General features: G+C 43.6%; 1 protein-coding gene across 1 annotated transcript in view; it reads left to right on the top strand.

Annotated features, from left to right (window-relative positions):
• Positions 1–311: 311 nt before the first annotated feature.
• The window catches only part of SPTLC2 (serine palmitoyltransferase long chain base subunit 2), a gene marked incomplete at both ends in the record, with an annotated part of 106,099 nt that continues 87,349 nt past the window's right edge, over positions 312–19,061 (top strand). The window contains one exon of the mRNA XM_080708258.1: positions 312–440. Within this exon, the coding sequence (XP_080564384.1) occupies positions 312–440 (129 nt within the window). The remainder of the gene's footprint in view (positions 441–19,061) is intronic.

Here is a 19,061-nt window from a genome sequence, read left to right as displayed (position 1 = left end):
CGTGTTCTCGCCTGTGATTGGCAGGCCTCAATGTGGGCCCGCCTTCTCTTCCTCGGGATTGGCCAATCGCCCTCGCCCCTGACAGGTCCGGCCCCGCCCCGTGTCCCCCCTCGCCGCCGGGCCCGGGGAGAGCGGAGTCTGGTCTGGAGTGGGCTCCGCCCCCGCGTGACGGCCGGACCGGGAATTGGCGGTGGCGCTGCAGCCATTTCCGGTTTCGGGGAGGTGGGTGCGGTGCGGGGCCGAGCGGAGCGGGACCTGGCGCCGCGGCCGCTGCTTTCAGAGCCTGCCTCGCGTCTCGTGCTGCCGGGACGATGCGGCCGGAGCCGGGAGGCTGCTGCTGCCGCCGCCCTGTGCGGGCGAACGGCTGCGTGGCGAACGGGGAAGTGCGGAACGGATACGTGAGGAGCAGCGCCGCTGCCGCCGCGGCTGCCGCCAGCCAGGTACGACGGGACCGAGCGCCGGGCGGGCGAGGTGGGCCGGGCCCCCGCGAGCTGGCGCCAGGGCCGGGCCCGGCGGCCGGGCTGGCGGCCGGGCGAGGTCGCGGTGGCGGGCTGCGGGCTGGGCGCGGCTCAGGTGTGCTGGCCGCGGCGCCCGGGGCTGACCGGGCCTCCCCGAGCCGGAAAACGCAAGGCCGGCGCGGGGCTCCGCATCTGTGCGCGCCCGAAGCCCTCCTTCCTCTCCCGCGGAGGTTTGGGCTCCCCTCAGAGCCCGGGGTTCCTCCCTCTGCCTCTTCCCTCCTTCTTAGGAGTGCAGGCTGCTCCCCTCGGAACCCGGCAGGACTCACTCGAGGACTCCTGGTTTTTCCTCCCCAGGCTTCTTCCTCAAACCCACGAGATAGTCGCTTCCTCTTAGAGTCTTGCAGCCGCCCAAGGAAAACCACCCTTGGGTTCCTTAAGAGGCAGAGAAAGTTAGGAGAGGGTGCCAGGTGGAAACACACTCAGTTTCTTCCTGCCACGTTCTGGACACCCTCCTCAAGGGAGACCTTGGACCATCGATCTGACAGTGAACCCCGTCCAGTGCCTGAAAAGCTTTATCTTCGTACTCTAACCGGTGGTGAAACCCCATCCATCCCACGCTCAGGTTAGAATGAGGTGATCCCCTGGAGCAGGAGTGCTTTCACACAGGGGATTGTTTAACCTCGTGGCAATTTGTGATGAGGCTGTACGCGAATAACCAAGGTTGAATCAACCGAGTTCAGACAGTTCTAAAATATTTTTGAAAAGTTCTGAATTCACAGCAATACCTATCGACCTTCCAGTTCTCTGGACTGACTATGCTTCCGGTATGTATGTGTATTTAAAGATGAGGTGGTGCCGGGTGTGGTGGCGCAAGTTTGTAATCACAGCATTTGGGAGGCTGAGACAGAAGGATCGAGTTGGCGTACAGCCTCAGCTACTTAGGCCCTTTGCAATTCATTGAAACTCTGTTTCAAAATAAAGAGTAAAAACTAGGGCTCGGGGTATAGTTCTGAGGTCGAATGCCCTTGGGTTCCATCCCCAGTACCAAATAAATAAGGATGAGGTGGTTAAAAAAATGTAAACTGAATGTCTCTGGAAGAGTGTTGTGATAATTAATTGATTTTAATATTTATAAGTCTTGTTCAGATGCTAAGGAAAACACAGGGACATTCTACCTCTTAGCTACACCCCCTGCCCTATTTTTTATAATTTATTTTGAAACAGGGCCTCACTAAGTAGCTGAGGCTGACAGGGGAAACTGTGATCTACCTGTCTCAGCCTCCCAAGTACTGGTATTACAAGCATGTGCCACCAGGCCTGGCTGAAAACACTTTTTTTTTAAGTACCCTGTTTCTTTTAGCTGGAGCATGTTGTAGTTTTGATAGAATGATGATCTTAATTTGACTTTCACATAAATATCTTAACAACCTTTCCCCCAAATCAGTAGTTATAATAGATAGGTCTGTAAGCATTTCTGCAGTCACATTGAGAAATTGAAACGTTAAGGGGGGGGGGGAATACATAAAAGTGATTTGACCAAGGTTTCCGTAGTGTAGTGGTTATCACGTTCACCTCACATAAAAGTGATTTGACATCCCCTGAATTTGTAAGATGTCAAGACAAAGAAATAGATAGACTCAAAAGTTTGGCTTTCACTTTGCCAGTGGGGGTACTGGGGACTGAACACAGGGGGCAGTCTACCTCCAAGCTACAGTCCCAGCCCTTTTATTTTATTTTATTTTATTTTTCAAACAGGGTCTTGGTGGATTCCTGAGGCTGTCCTAGACCTTGTGATCCTCCTCTCAGCCTCCCAAGTACTGGGATTTCAGGCGTGCACCTCTACACTCAGCTTGTCTTTTACTTTTTAGGAAATAATTGTGTAAGGGAGAACATGATAAAAATCAGCTTATTATAAGTAGTGAAAGAATGTTGTTTTCCCATCAACGTAAAGGACCAATAAGATAAAATTGTTATGGTGTCAAATGTAATGAAAATTGATTGGTTGGAGTTAGAAAACACATTTCAAGGGAATGAATGGGGTATGTTTTTTGTTGCTGTTGTTGTTGTTGTTGTTGTTGTTGTTGTTGTTGTTGTTGTTTTTGTGGTTCTGGGAATGGAACCCAGGGACATTCTACCTCCGAGTTATGCCCCCAGCCCTATTTTTTATTCTTTATTTTAAAAAAGGGCCTAAGTAGCTGAGGCTGTCTATGAACTGCGATCCTCCTGTCTCAGCCTCCCAAATGATGCTGGGATTACAAGCATGTGCCACCATGCCTGGCATGAGGTATGGTTTTTAAGAGGAAAAATTAAGAGAAAGCTGTTCACTTACTAGAGATATGTTGTGTTTGAGTGTTTCCAGTAGCTAAGAGTTATATTCTGATTAGTCAGGCAAGTAAGTTCCTCCCTCCCATAATCTCTTAACAACTTAGCATTTGTAGGCATGTTTCTTCAGAGGTTGACAATTAGTAAGATGAAGAAATACCAAGTTACTAAAATAAAAGGTAAATAAATACATGATCATAACATCCTGAGTGACTTTTTGTGTGTGTGAGGTACTGAGGATTTAGCCCAGAGGCATTCTACTTATGAGCTATAGCCCCAGCCCTATTTTTAAATTTTTATTTATTTATTTATTTATTTATTTAATTTTGGTGGTACTGGGGTTCCTGGAAACCCTTCTACCTCCAGGCTGCACTCCCAGACCTATTTTTATACTTTTTATTTGGAAACAGGGTCTCTTAAACCAGCGCGTCCGGCTTTGAACCTGTGCGATCCTCCTGTCTCCGCCTCCTAAGCGCAGGGATTACGAGCGTGTGCCACCACGCCCGGCTTATTTTTTACTTTGAAACAGGGTCTCACTGAGTTGTGGAGGGCTTTACCTGGTTGCTGAGGCTGGCCACAAACCTGCTATCCTCCTGACCAAGCTTCCTAAGTACTGGTATCACAAGTTTACACCACTATGCTGGGCTTGGTTGACTGGAATATATTTTAATGAACAGTTTTACTCAATTCACATTGGTGGCATTTGGAAGAAGGGGCTAATGCAGTGCTCGAAGGGTTGCAGTATTCCTTATAGAAAAACAATTGTTCAAGATTATTTGTTTGTTTGTTACAAGGATTGAACCCAGGAGCATTCTACCTCCTGGCTAAACCCACAGCCCTTTTTTAAAAATTTGAAATAGGATCTTGCTCAGTTGCTAAGGGTCTTGATAATAGTTGAATCTGGCCTTGAACCTGCAATCTTGTTGTCTCAGCCTCCCCAGTACTGGGATTACAGGCACACATCACCACACTGGGCTTCAAGAGTCTTTTGTGTGTGTGTGTGTGGTACTAGGGATCGAACCCAGAAGGATTCTACCTCCAAGCTACACTCCCATCCCTATTTTTTATTCTTTATTTTGAAACAGGGTCTCACTGAGTTGCAAAGGGCCTCGCTAAGTATACGCAAACTGTGATTCTCTGGTCTCAGCCTCCCAAATGCTGGAATTACAAGCATGCGCCACCACGCCCAGCATTAGTCTTTTTATTTTTTATTTTTTTGTGGTACTGGGGATGAAACCTAGGGCATTGTACTTCCGAACTACACCCCCAGCCTTCTTTTTTTTTTTTTTTTTTTTTTTGTGGGTCTAGGGGTGGAACCCAGGGGCATTCGACCTCCGAGCTACACCTCCTGACCTATTTTTTAAATTCTTTATTTTGAAACTGGGTCTCACTGAGTTGCAGAGGGCCTCACTAAGTAGCTGAGGCTGTCTGCGAACCGTGATCCTCCAGGTCTCAGCCTCCCGAATGCTGGGATTACAAGCGTGCACCGCCACGCTCGGCTTGTTCTTTATTTTGGAATGGGGTCTCACTACATTGTGGAGGGCCTCACTAAGTACCTGAGGCTAGCAGCGAACCCTGTAACCGCAAACCTCTATTCTCTCTCAGTCTCCTAAGTACTGGGATTATAAACATATGCTGCCATGTCTGGCTGAAAAATCTTTTTAAAACATACTTCAGAGCTAGCCTTGTAGCACACTCTTGTAATCCCAGCATTTGAGAAGCTAGGATAGGAGGATCCCGGTTCACGGGCAGCCTCAGCTACTTAGTGAGGCCCTCTGAGACTTAGTGAAACTGTTTTTCAAGATAAAGAATAAAAAATCAGGATGGGGGTGTAGTTTGGAGGCAGCATGCCCCTGGGTTCCATCCCCAGTACCACAAACAACAATAACAGCAACAAAACATACTTCAGAAGCTGGGCATGGTAGCACACAGTTGGAATACCAGTACTCGGAAGTCTGAGACAAGAAGATCACAGGTTCTCAGCCAGCCTCAGCTACTTAGTGAGACCCTCTGCAACTTAGTGAGACCCTGTTTCAAAAATAAAGAATAACTGGGCATGGTGGTGCAAGCTTGTAATCCCAGCATTTGGGAAGCTGAGAAAGGAGGATAGTGGTTCACAGTCAGCCTCAGCTACTTAGGTGCTTTGCAACTCAGTGAGACGCTGTTTCAAAAATAAAAGAATACAAAATAGGCTAGGGGTGTCACTTGGAGATCGAATGCCCCTGGGTTCCATCCTTAGTGCTGCAAAAAAAGGAAGAAAAAAAAAAGATTAAAAAAATTAGGCTGGGAGTGTAGCTCAGAGGTAGAATGACCCTGTGTTCAAACCACAGTGCTCACGCGCGCTCTCTCTCCCTCCCTCCCTCCCTCCTTCTCTCTCTCTCTCTCTCTCTCTCTCTCTCTCTCTCTCTCCCTCCCTCCCTCCCTCCCTCCCTCTCTCCCTCTCCCTCTCTCCCTCTCCCTCCATCTCCATCTCCATCTCTCTCTCTCTCTCTCTCTCTCTCTCTCTCTCTCTCTCTCTCTCTCTCTCTCTCTCTCGTCTCCCCCCACCCCTCTCTCTCCAGGCCCCGGGATGGTAGAGCACACGTGTAATCCCAGTATTTAGGAGGCTGAAGCAGAAAGATAACAGGTTCACTGCCAGCCTTAGCTACTTAGTGAGACCCTCCACAACTTAGTGAGATCCTGTTTCAAAATAAAGAACAAAAATTAGGACTGAGAGTGTAGCTCAGAGGTAGATTGCCTCCCCAGCACCACACTAAATAAGTAAGCAAACAAACAGACCTCAGAGCTAGACATTCATATAGAGGAATATTGTTTTATTTTTCTTATCCAAAAAACAGGTCTTGGTAATTTTATGAGAATAATAGAGCATTTTAAGACTTTTAGAAGGCATTTTTGTTAAATTAAAGAGATATACTAGTGTTCTTTCCTTTATATATCTCTCCCTTCATTCAGGGGTTGGGGGAAATGTTTCCAATTGTGCCTCAAAATACACAGAAGATATTAGGCATGGAGCTGTGTGTCAAGCTTTTACTAAAATACAGAGTATAACATGGTCGAAATGTAAAATGATTTCTTTCTCTTTTTTTTGGTAATACTGGGGATTGAACCTAAGGGCATTCAGTCTCAGCCGTTTTTATTCTTTATTTTATTTTATTTTATTTTGTGCGGGTCTGGGGATGGAACCTAGGGGCATTTGACATCCGAGCTACACCCCCTGCCCTATTTTTTTAAATTAATTAATTAGTTAATTAATTAATTTATGGTGGTACTGGGGATGGAACCCTTCTACCTCCGGGCTACACTTCCAGACCTATTTTATATTTTATTTGGAAACAGGGTCTCTTAAGCCAGCGCGGCTGGCTTCAAACCTGTGCGATCCGCCTGTCTCTGCCTCCCAAGCGCAGGGATTACAAGTGTGCGCCACCACGCCCGGCTCTTATTCTTCATTTTGAGACGCTCTCACTAAGTTGCAGAGGGCCTCACTAAGTAGCTGAGGCTGTGTGTGAATCGCCGTCGTCCTGTCTCAGCTTTCAGCTTTCGGAATGCTGGGATCAAGCGTGCGCCACCACGCCCACTTATTCCTTATTTTGAAACAGGGTCTCACTAAGTTGCGGAGGGCCTCTGTAAATTTCTGAAGCTGGTTGCAAACCTGCAGTCCTCTTGTTTCAGCCTCCCAGGCACTGAGGTTACAAGCATGTGCCACCGTGCACTGTGTAAAGTCATTTCTTCACATAATTTGACATCTGTCTTTTAATGAACCAGTCAGAAGTTACAAAGTTCTAAGATTCCTTCATACTCTCCAGTATATGTTTCTGAGTCTGGGCAGGAATGCATCTGCTAGCATAGCAACTCTTGGGTTAGAATTGAGTTTGATTATGTGATAGGAAGGAGTTATAAATAAGTCAGAGGTTATTGTTTAGTGATGATCAGAGACAACTTTCACAAGAGTAATAATTGAACAATAAAGCAGTATTTTTTTTTCTGCATTTAGATGAGTGGGAGGAAAGTCAGATATTGAAGGAAGGGTGACAGTTAGCCTTAGGGAAACTTGGACAGAATTAGAATTGGAAAGAACCTGTAAGGCATATGCAGGTCAGTCCCTTTATCTCTTTGAAGGACTTTTTTATTTTTTATTTTTATTTTTATTTTTTGTGGTACTGGGGTTCCTGGAAACCCTTCTCCGGGCTATACTCCCAAACCTATTTATATATATATATATATATATATATATATATTTTTTTTTTTTTTTTGAAACAGGGTCTCCTAAGCCAGCGCGGCTGGTTTCGAACCTTCTTCGCCTCCCAAGTGCGGGGATTGCAAGCGTGCGCCACCACGCCCAGCTTGAAGGACTTTTTTACAATAATCTTTAGGCCAGGCGTGGTGGCGCATGCTTGTAATCCCCGGTTTGGGAGGCAGAGACAGGAGTATCGCGCAGGTTCGAAGCCAGCCGCGCGCTGGCTTAGGAGACCCTGTTTCCAAATAAAAATGTAAAAATAGGTCTGGGAGTGTAGCCCGGAGGTAGAAGGGCTTCCAGGAACCCCAGTACCACCAATAAATAAATAAATAAATAATAATACTAATAAAATAAAAAATAATAATAATCTTTTTTTTTTTGGTACTAGAGATTGAACCCTACCTCTGAGCTTCACCTCCAGCCCTATTTTATATTTTATTTGGAAACAGTCTCACTAAGTTACTGAGAGCCTCACTAAATTGCTAAGGCTAGCTTTGAACCTTTGATCCTCTTGTCTCAGCTTTCCAAGTGCTGGTATCACAGGCGTGCGCCACTACACCCAGCCTAAAACCAATCTTGATAGAGGATTCTTTTTTTTTTCTTTTCATACTGAAGATTGGACCCTGGGATATTCTACCTTCAGCTACATCCACAGCCTTATTTTTTATTCTCACTAAGTTGAAGAGGGCCTAAGTAGCTGAGGCTGGCTGCAAACCTGCAATCCTCCTGTCTCAGCCTCCCAAGTACTGGTTTTGTAAGTGTGCACCACCATGCCCAGCGGATTCTTATTTTTAAAGACTTCTAGAGGAATTGCAGAAGTTTTTCTCAATAGCAATTTGCATTATTCAGTGATCTTAATTACCAAGAATTTATTTCTGTGGATTTAATATTTAAGTAAATACCATATTTTAGTTGCACCTGAAATAAAATAGTTTGTTTTTAAAACTGTGTTAATAGCATTTCTTTCTTTCTTTTTTTCTTTCTTTCTTTCTTTCTTTCTTTCTTTCTTTCTTTTTTTTTTTTTTTTTTTTTTGCGGGTTTGGAACCCAGGGGCATTCGACTTCTGAGCTAGCTACACCCCCTGCCCTATTTTTATTCTTTATTTTATTTTATTTTTTGGTGATACTGGGAGTGGAACCCAGAGGCTTTCTACCTCCAGGCTATACTCCCAGACCTATTTTATATTTTATTTGGAAACAGGGTCTCACTGAGTTGCTGAGAGCCTCACTAAGTAGCTGATAGCTTTTTTTTTTTTTTTTTTTTTTTTTTTTTTTGGTACTGGGGATGGAACCCTTCTACCTTCGGGCTACACTCCCAAACTTATTTTATATTTTATTTGGAAACAGGGTCTCTTAAGCCAGCAAGGCTGGCTTCGAACTTGGGCGATCCTTCTGTCTCTGCCTCCCAAGTGTGGGGGATTACAAGCGTGCGCCACCACGCCTGGTCTGATTTTTTTTTTAATTTTTAAGCAGGGTCTTGCTGAGTCGCTGAGGCTCTCCTCAAACCTGTGATCTTTCTATTTCAGCCTCCCAAGTACTGAGATTACCGGGTTTGTGCCACCAAGCCCACTTTCTTTTAGGAATAGTTTCAATGGATATTAGAAAGATGAGTCTTCCAATTGCCAGAATAAGTAGGATTATATCTCAAGGAGGTATTGGGGCACAAATTAGTTTAAATAATAAGACAAGCAAAGTAGAAAAAATAATGTGTTGGTCCTGCTACTTAAACTTAAAAGGAGATAAATAAATAATGAATGAAGGGTAGTTTAGTAAATAGCAACTAGTTCTTGTTTCTACCAAAGGGAAATAGTAACTGGGGATTTAATGTGATAGTGGTTGGGGAGGAGACTTTGGGTCTGAGGCAGAAATAGGAATAGCCAGAAGGGCCTCTATCGCACTCAGGTGTGAGACACCTTTGAAGCCCTCAGGCTTTGCAGACATACGACTTGTAGGATAAGAGTTATGTTTCAGTGCTTTTTCCACCAAGGGGAAGAATATTTGAATTTTATTAACTGGATCCGGATGATTCCAGTCATTCGTGGTTCTCAGGAATTCTCTTTAATAAGAATTCATGGGAAATAAACACATAGCCCTGTTCTCAGGATAGTATCTTAACCTTGGATGTTCAGGAGGACAGACTTGCCCACCTTTGAGTAGGCCCAGGTACCAGAGAAGCTTGCAGTGCAGTGATCAGAGGAACTGATTGGTCAGTTCAACTAGACGCAGCTTTTGAAAGAAAGAAGCAGTGTTTGCTGGTAGAATAGGCGATTGAGAGGGATGGGGAGGCGGTGTTGTGGGCTGAGTGGGTGTGCCTCACTAGTTAAATAGGTGGTTTGTGGCTCTAAAAGTCGTTTGCCTTTTGAATAGTTTCAGAGAAGGTTCCTGTAATTTGCAGTTTGTGATGATGAAGAAAGACCCTTGCTCTTGACCCACGTAACCTCAGAAATTGTTTATCTGCTGCCTTTAAGGTGCTGTCAAAGCCTACTACGAAGCCGAGGCAGCTACTTTTCCTTTTGCTTTAAATAATTTTTACTCTTGATTATATAAATAATTGATACTGTAGGACCTTAGGAATTGGGATAATCCTTGTGTTGGGGGTAATTTTTAAAAACTTTACATTTTAACTGATAAGTAAAAGCTGTACATATTGAGGTGCCAGGGAATATTTATTTATTTATTTTTGTGGTACTGGGGATGGAACCCAGGGACATTCTACCTCTGAGCTACAACCCTAGCCTGATTTTTTATTCTGTATTTTGAAACAGTCTCACTAAGTTGCCGAGGGAGGGCCTCAATAAGTAGTTGAGGCTGGCCACAAACTTGTGATCCTCCTGTCTCAGCCTCCCAAGCGTGGGGATTACAAGTGTGTGCCACCACGCCCGGCAAAACCCTTCCTTTTTTTGTGGTGCTGAAACCCAGACATGGCAGACCGATGAATGCGCTACCACTGACCTGTACCTACAGCTTTCTCTAGCTTTACTAATGACCAGAACCTCTTGCACTATCTAATTGTAACTTAATACATGTTGGTCAACTTTCCCCTACCCCCTCCTCAAATTTTCCCTGGCCTTTAACACCTCTCAGTTTTTATGAAATTAACTTTTTTTGGATTTCACATAAGTGAGATCTTGTAATACTTGTCTTTCTGAGCCTGGCTTACTTCATTTAACATAATGATTCTCATTTTCAACCACATTGCCACAAATGACAAGATTTCCCTCTTTTTCATGGCTGAATAGTATTCCATTGGGCATATGGAATATTTAATTTGATATATTATACAATATTTAATGTGATCTGTTATAAATCAGTATGCTGCTTTCTGATAATTTCTGAATAAGGAAGATGTGAGGTTACACTGAGACTGAGGTGATCCAGTGTTCAGATAACATTAAGGTTGGGGAAAATATTCAGCAACTTTTGTAATATGGAATGATTATAACATAAACATGATGATCTTGAATTAGTTTAAAAAGCCTAATCAGTAAGTTTCTAAAGCCTGGTATGTAATAGGAACTCAGAATGTCTTAGTTGAAGGTAGTTGAAGTCATGGCAGCTGATAAATAGAAGAGGGCATTACGCTACAAAATAAGAAATCAATGATGTGTGTGTGTTTATATTTTGTGTGTGTGTGTGTGTGTGTGGTACTGGGTTGGACTCAGAGGTATACTACCAACAGAGATCCACTCCCAGCCTCCTCTTTTTTTGTGGTACTGAGGATTGAACTCAGGAGCATTTTACTTCCAAGCTACATCCCCAGCCCTACTTTACTTTTTATTTTTTTGCAGAACTGGGGATGGAACTCAGGGGCATTCTACCTCTGAGCCACACCCCTTGTCCTATTTTTTTAGTCATTTTTATTTTTATTTTTTTGTTTTTATTTTTTATTTTTTATTTATTTTTTGCAGGTCTGGGGTTGGAACCCAGAGGCATTTGACCTTTGAGCTACACCCCCTGCCCACTTTTTTTATTCTTTATTTTTGAAACAGGGTCTCACTGAGGTGCAGAGGGCCTCACTAAGTAGCTGAGGCTGTCCGCGAACCGCGATCCTCTGGTCTCAGCCTCCCAAATGCTGAGATTACAAGCGTGCGCCACCACGCCCAGCCTTTTTTATTTTTTGAAACAGGGTCTCACTGAGTTGCAAAGGGCCTTGTTAAGTAGCTGAGGCTGTCTTCGAACCGTGATCCTCAAGTCTCTGCCTCCAGAATGCTGGGATTACAAGCGTGCACCACCCCCCCAGCCCTTTATTTATTATTTTGAAACAGAATTTCACTAAGTTGAGGAGGGCCTAAATTGCTGAGGTTGGCCTGCAAACCTGTGATCCTCCTGTCTCAGCCTCCCAAGTACTGAGGGTTACAGGCCTCTACCACCATACCCAGCTTCAGTGATGCAATATTGAAAATGTAATCATAATGTTACTTCAAGAAGACACTTTAAAAAAGGACAAGCTAGCTAGGTGTACTGGCGCATACTTGTAATCCCAGGAGAATCACAGGTTCACAGCCAGCCTCAGCTACTGTGAGGCCCTCCAAAACTTAGTGAGACCCTGTTTCAAAATAAAAAGTGAAATAGGGCTGGGGGTATAGTTGAGAGGTAGACTACCCTGGGTTCAATCCCTAGTGCCAAAAAATAAAAAATAAAATAGGAACAACAAATAGATTTCATCTTCTGAGAGAGTTGGTTATAAAGGCTGGCTTTTTTTTTTTTTTTTTATTCCTGGAGATTGAACCCAGGGACATTTTACCTCCATGCTATTCCCCCAGCCCTATCTCCCCCCCCCCCCCCCCCCCCGTACTAGGGATGGAACCCAGGGGCATTCTACCTCCAAGTTACACCCCGAGCCCTATTTTTTTTTTAATTCTTTATTTTGAAACAGGATCTTACTGAGTTGGAAAGGACCTAACTAAGTAGCTGAGGCTGTCCATGAACCGTGAGCCTCCTGTCTCAGCCTCCCAAATGCTGGGATTACAAGCGTGTGCCACCACGCCTAGCTTCCCCGGTTCTATTTTTTTATTCTTTATTTTGAAACAGGGTTTCACGAGGTTGCAGAGGGCCTCACTAAGTACCTGGGATTGGCTGTGAACCTGGATTCTCCCATTTCAGCCTCCCAAATACTGGGATTACAAGTGTGTACCACCATGCCCCTGGCAAGGCTGGCCTTTTATTGAATTTTACTGAAATACATTAGCCTCTCCTACTGCATACCATACGTAGCTAGGGAGAATGGTTTAGAGCTTTGTGCAAATCATTCAAGCTGTGCCATACTCTGAATGGATGTTTTCAGAAGCGTCCTCTTTTTTATACCAAGGAAATTTTGAAAAACAGGGGCTCCACATTTTTTCTTACAATCAGAATAAATTACCTATTTTTTTATTTTTCAGTACTGAAGATTGAACTAGTTATTATACCTTCAAGCTATACCTCTAGCCTGATTTTTTTTTTTTTTTCTTATTTGGAAACAGGGTCTCAGGTTGATAAGAGTCTCACTACTTGCTGAGACTGTTCTAAAACCTGCGATCTTTCTGTCTTAGCCTCTCAGATACTGGGATTACAGGTATGACAACCATGTCTGGCTTAGTTTTTTTCTTTTAATTCTTCATTTTGAAGCAAAGTCTCACCAACTTGTGGAGGGCCTCACTCCCAAGTACGAGCCGGCACCACCATGCCCGGCTTAAATTACCTAATATTTGTCAGTGTATATCTCAAGTGGAAAAATGAGAAGTGCTTCCAAAGCTAGCTCTGCATGACCTTTTTTCTATAGAAAACACCCCAGAGACCTTTAGGAAGACATGGACGGGAACATGTCAGCAGAGTGCATCCAGGACACATAGTCAACAGGGTGTTACCGCCCTAACTTGCCACCCAAGCCTCTTCCGTAGTACCTTCCCATCCTGATAAGCTCAGAGCATAAAAAGCGGATGCAAGAGTCACAGGCTGGAGTTCAAGTAGCCCTGCCACATGTCCTGCGCCTGTAACACTGGCCCCTCCGCTCTGCCCTCCCCACAAGCACCAGTCTGGTTCTGCAGGCCCTTGCTGCCCACTGCGGACCCTGCCAGTTCTCATTTGTTTTCTTTCTCTGGGAATACCTCCTGATGTGATCACATCTGTGTTTTGCATTTCTGTGGCGATAATTGATTGGCACTGGGTAAATACTTTTGACAAAAGGACCTCAATAACCTTGTCTTGTGGGAATTTAAATTTTTTTCCTTTTTTTTTTGGTAGTACTGGGGATGGAACCCAGGGGCATTCTACCTCTTAGCTCTTGCTAAGGGAGTGTAGCTTGGAGGTAGAATGCCCTTGGGTTCAACTCCCATTACTTAAAAAAAAAGAAAAAAGAGAAAAAAAATTTTTAATAATTTCTATCTTATCCAAACAACTTTAATTATTTTGGTACTGGGAATTTTATTTTTATTTATTTATTTATTTATTTATTTATTTATTTTGTGGCACTGGAGATTGAACCCAGAGGCATTCTACCTCTGAGTTAAACCCCCAGCCCAATATTATTTCTTATTTGTTTTTTTTTGTTTTGTTTTGTTTTGTTTTGTTTTGCGGGTCTGGGGATGGAACCCAGGGGCATTTGACCTCCGGGCTACACCCCCTGCCCTATTTTTTATTCTTTATTTTGAAACCGGGTCTCACTGAGTTGCAGAGGGCCTCACTAAGTAGCTGAGGCTGTCCGCGAACCGCGATCCTCTAGGTCTCAGCCTCCCGAATGCTGGGATTACAAGCGTGCGCCACCACGCCCGGCCAATATTATTTCTTATTTGGAAACAGGGTCTTACAAGTTGTGGAGGGCCTCTTGAGGCTGGCTTTGAACCTGTGATCCTCCTGTTTTAGCCTCCCAAGTACTGGGATTACAAGCGTGTGCCACCATGCCTGGCTGGAAATTTTACTTATTTATTTATTTATTTATTTATTTATTTTTGTGGTACTAGAGATGGAACCCAGGGGCATTCTACCTCTAAGCTACACCCTAGTCCTATTTTTTAATTCTTTATTTTGTAACTGGGTTTCAATGAGTTTCAAAGGGCCTAAGTAGTAGCTGAGGCTGTCTGTGAACTGCGATCCCCCTGTCTTAGCCTCCCAAATGCTGGGATTACAAGCATGTGCCACCATGCCTGGCTTAGAAATTTTATTTTTAAGTAGTCTCATTAAGTTGGTTTTGCTAAATTGTTGAGGCTGGCCTCAAACTTTGAATCCTCTTGTCTCAGCTTCTCAAGTACTGGGATTACTGGTCTGTGCCACTGAACCTGGCTCTCAACAATTTTAGTTTTTATGACACATTGGTAACAAAATCAAATCGAAATCCCAGTATTTGGGAGACAGGAGGATCACAGGTTTTAGGCCAGCCTCAGCAATTTAGCAAGATGCTGTTTCAAAATAAAAAAATAAAGCCAGGCGTGGTAGCATGCACTTGTAATCCCACTCCTTGGGAGGCTGAGACAGGAGGATTATAGGTTTATGGCAAACCTCAGCTACTTAGTGACAATAAAAAATGGGGCTTGAGATATAGCTTGGAGGTAGAATGCCCTTGGGTTCAATCCCTGGTACCACAACATAAAATAAAATACAATAAAATAAAAAAGATAAAATAGGGCTAGGATTATAGCTCAGAGGTAGAATTCCCTGGGGTTGAATCCCTAGTACTGCAAACAAAATAAACTAAAAAATAATGAGACTTCTGATTTCAGGTTGGATTTAATAGGTAGAGGCAAGCTATCACTTTCACGGAACAACTATATTAAACTATATATGTTACTTGAAAAAATAAAAAAATATAAAGAAGAAACAGTTTTTTTTTTGTTGTTGTTTGTTTTTTGGTGGTACTGGGGTGGAACCCAGAGGCTTTCTACCTCCAAGCTATATCTCAAGCCCCATTTTTTATTCTTTATTTTGAAACAGAGGGTCTCACTAAACTACGGAGGTTGTCACTAAGTAGCTGAGGTTTGCCATAAACCTATAATCCTCCTGTCTCAGCCTCCCAAGTAGTTGGATCTGGGCTATACTCCCAGATCTTTTTTCTATTTTATTTGGAAACAGGGTCTCACTAAGTTGCTGAAAGCCTCACTAAGTAGCTGAGGCTGGCTTCGAACCTGTATGATCCTCCTGTCTCAGCCTCCCAAGCACGGGGATTACAAGTGTGCGCCACCACGCCCGGCTGAAGAAACAGTTTTAAAGACAATGAAGAAGCAGGGCGTGGTGGCGCATGCTTGTAATCCCCGAGCTTGGGAGGCAGAGACAGGAGGATCGCGCAGGTTCGAAGCTAGCCACGCGCGCTGGCTTAGGAGACCCTGTTTCCAAATAAAAATGTAAAAATAGGTCTGGGAGTGTAGCCCGGAGATAGAAGGGCTTCCAGGAACCCCAGTACCACCAAAAAAAAAAAAAAAAAAAAAAGACAATGAAGAAGCCAGGTGTGGTGGCGCACGCTTGTAATCCCTGCACTTGGGAGGCTGAGACAGGAGGATCACACCGGCTTGAAGCCAGCTTCAGCTACTTAGTGAGGCTTTCCGCAACTTAGTGAGACTGTTTCCAAATAAAGTAGAAAAAAATAGGTCTGGGAGTGTAGCCCGGAGGTAGTACACACACACACACACACACACACACACACACACACACACACACACAAATAAATAAAAATAAGTAAAGACATCGAAGAGCTTTCTTCAATACAAGACAGTGAGGATGAGACAAACTCAAATTCTGGAGAAGGAAGAGCACTTTCCCAGGGAGCTGAAATTGCCAGCTACTTTTTCTTGTTCAGCCTGCAGTTTGAACATGGACTGATTATTATTGGTCTTGTTCTAGGCAGAGAACTCTACCAAGAGAAAGAAAAACCAGTGTATGACAGCTGTTTTGCCTGGCACAACAGTCTGATTCTTGAAGAGCCCCAAGTACATGGCCAGTTTTTCTGCACAGGACGTTTACCAAATGCTGGAGAGCCTAGAGGGCCCTGAAATGCAACTTGAAACCTAGCCACAGTCTTATAGTGCTTAGCCTCTGACAGAAGCAATGGATTCTGTCCTTGAGACACTGGACCAAGTCTACATAAACTTTCAGCTCAGCCTGACCCAGCTATTTGGATGGAGGTGCTCAGTCCTTAACCATTTCTGCCTAAGAGAGCAAAAGGCAGACGCAACCTTGACTTTAGTTTCTGAAGGTCTTTTATAGACATGGTCTAGCAATCTCTCTTGAATTCGTGCTTTCCTAGGAGGGAGGGACTAGGATGGAAAGAGAAGGCACAGTACACAGCCTGTATAGCTCTACTTGAGACATTTCCCATAATTTGATCTTCCCTAAAATTTCATAGGCCCTAGAATGAAGATTCCTAATGTTTAATTTTTAACTTAAAAACTGCAAAAAAAAAAAAAAAAAAAAAAAAAGCTGGGCGTGGTGGCTCACACTTGTAATCCCAGCATTAGGGAGGCTGAGTCCGGAGGGTGGTGGTTTGTGGACAGCCTCAGCTACTTAGTGAGGCCCTTTACAACTCAGTGAGACTCTGTTTCAAAAATAAAATAAAATGACTAAAAAATAGGGAAGGGAGTGTAGCTGGGAGGTTGAATGCTCCTGGGTTCCATCCCCAGACTTGCAAAAAAAAAAAAAAAAAAAAAAAAACCCCAAAAAAGGGGGGACATGTTAGCACACGGTTGTAATTTCAGCATTTGGGAGGCTGAGACTGGAGGATTGCAGTTTGTGGACAACCTCAGCTACTACTTAGTGAGGCTCTCCGCTACTTAAGACCCTGTTTCAAAATAAAGAATAAAAAAATAGGAAAATAGGGTAGTGAGTGTAGCTCAGAGGTCGAATGTCCCTGGGTTCCTTCCCTAGGCGCCACACACACACACACACACACACACACACACACACACACACACACACACTCTCTCTCTCTCTCTCTCTCTCTCTCTCTCTCTCTCTCTGGGCATGGTGGTGCACGTTTGTAATCCCAGCTTTCTGGACAGCCTCATCTACTTAGTGAGCCCCTTTGCAACTCAGTGAGACTCTGTTTCAAAATAAAGAATGAAAAATAGGGCTGGGGGTTTAGCTCAGAGATAGAATGCCCCTGGGTTTCATCCTCAGTACCTAAGGAAAAAAAAACCTTGCAAAAATAATTTTCAGATATCAAAACTTCTAGAGCTGGATGTTTTGGTGCATGCCTGTTATCCTAATACTTGGGAGGCTGAGACAGGTGGCTCACAGGTTGTGGCCAGCCCTAGCAATTTAGGTCCTCCTCAACTTAGTGAGACCTTGTTTCAAAATAAAAGTATAAAATAAGGCTGGGAGTGTAGCTCAAAGATAGAGTGCTCCTGGGTTCTATCCTCAGTATTTCAAAACAAGACTTCTCTTCCTAGGAACTTGGCATTATTCCACCAACAAACTCAAAATCGTAATTATTTCATTTTTCATGTATCCTATAAGTAATTTATTTCTATCTATACTTCAAGAGCTATACTCTATACAACAGATGATTCTTGTCCTAAGAATCGTTCAGTTTTTTGTTTTGTTTTGTTTTGTTTTCATTTGCAGTATTGGGGATGGAACTTGAGCATTCTACCTCTGAGCTAAACCCCAAGCCCTATTTTTTATTCTTTATTTTGAATTAGGGTCTCACTGAGTTTTAAAGGGCCTCACTAAGTAGTGGCTGAGGCTGTCCACAAACCATGATCCTCCTGTCTTAGTCTTCTAAATGCTGGGATTACAAATGTGTACCACCAGGCCTGACTTTATTTTTCTTTTCAATTTAAAAATTTTTTTTGTACTGAGAATTGAATCCAGGGGCATTCTCACTCCAAGCTACACCCTCAGTTCCTCTTTCTTTTGGTGTACCGAGGATTGAACCCAGACCCCCCTTTTTTGCGGTACTGGGGATGGAACTCGGGCGTTCCACCTCTGATCTATGCCCCCAGCCCTATTTATTATTTTTTATTTTGAAATAGGGTCTCACTGAGTTGCAAAGGTCCTCACGAAGTAGCTAAGGCTATCCTCGAACTGCAGTTCTCTTGTCTCAGCCTCTCAAATGCTGGGATTACAAGCGTGCGCCACGATGCCTGGCTCGCTCCAGCCTTTTTTATTATTTATTTTGAAAAAGGTCTCGCTAAATTGTTGAGGCTAGCCTTGAACCTGTAATCTTCCTGTTTCAGCCTTCTAAGTATTGGGATTACAGGTATATGCCACTGTGCCTAGCTAGTGGTTATTTTTAGTTGTAGAGTTTCATGAGCTATTTGTTTTCTTTATATTTTAATGTATTGGCTCAATTTTTTTTAGGTATGAGATTTTTCTAACTTCTATCTTTTCATATAAAACAATATTAAAATATGTTATTTTTTTAAACAGAAATACAACATGGCCATTTTAAATTTTATTGAGAGTATACAGAAGTTCAATAAATACTTGTTTTTAACTTAAAAAATGTACAGCTTTTTAAGTATGTAAACTGATAAGATTTTTAATTTAGTTGCTAACCCATCGAAGGCCACACTCTCACATTGAACTTAAATCCCCATGAGAGAGGGTTGTTGGGTTACTTTTGACAAAGGTGTCTGTTCAGTGCCAATTAGTTACAGCAAGGAACTACAGTCACAAAGTGTAGATGTGATCACCAGGGGCCTACCCAGAGAAGGGACATGAATGTGGATTGGGCTGCCTCTGTGGTGTGAGCTGCCAAGCAGACTGGCGCTTGATTTTGCAGATGGTGGAGTGGAGGGATTGGTGTTAAAGGCTCAGGACATGAGAGGTTCCAGAGAGCTCAGAAGAGGAGGCAGTGTTTGTGCAGATCTGCATTTGAACTCCAACCTGCATGCTTTGGCATCTGTCTGTTAGACCTGGAGCTTATCAAGATGGGAAGGGGCTAGAGAGGAGGCTTGGGTGGCAAGTTCGGGCAGTTGTCTGCTGTGCCGTGGATGTCACTCCGCTGACCTGCCAGTCTGTGTATTCTTTAAAGTCTCTGTTTTAGGGTTTTCAATAGGAAAATGGTCATGTACAGCTAACTTGGGAAGCACTTTTTAGTCCCTTCCATTGGAGATAATGTACTGACAGAAATGAGGTAAT

The sequence above is a fragment of the Muscardinus avellanarius genome, assembly GCF_963383645.1.
Source record: "Muscardinus avellanarius genome assembly, chromosome: 12".
Lineage (NCBI taxonomy): Eukaryota > Metazoa > Chordata > Mammalia > Rodentia > Gliridae > Muscardinus > Muscardinus avellanarius.
This window is presented reverse-complemented; position numbering and strand designations above follow the sequence as displayed.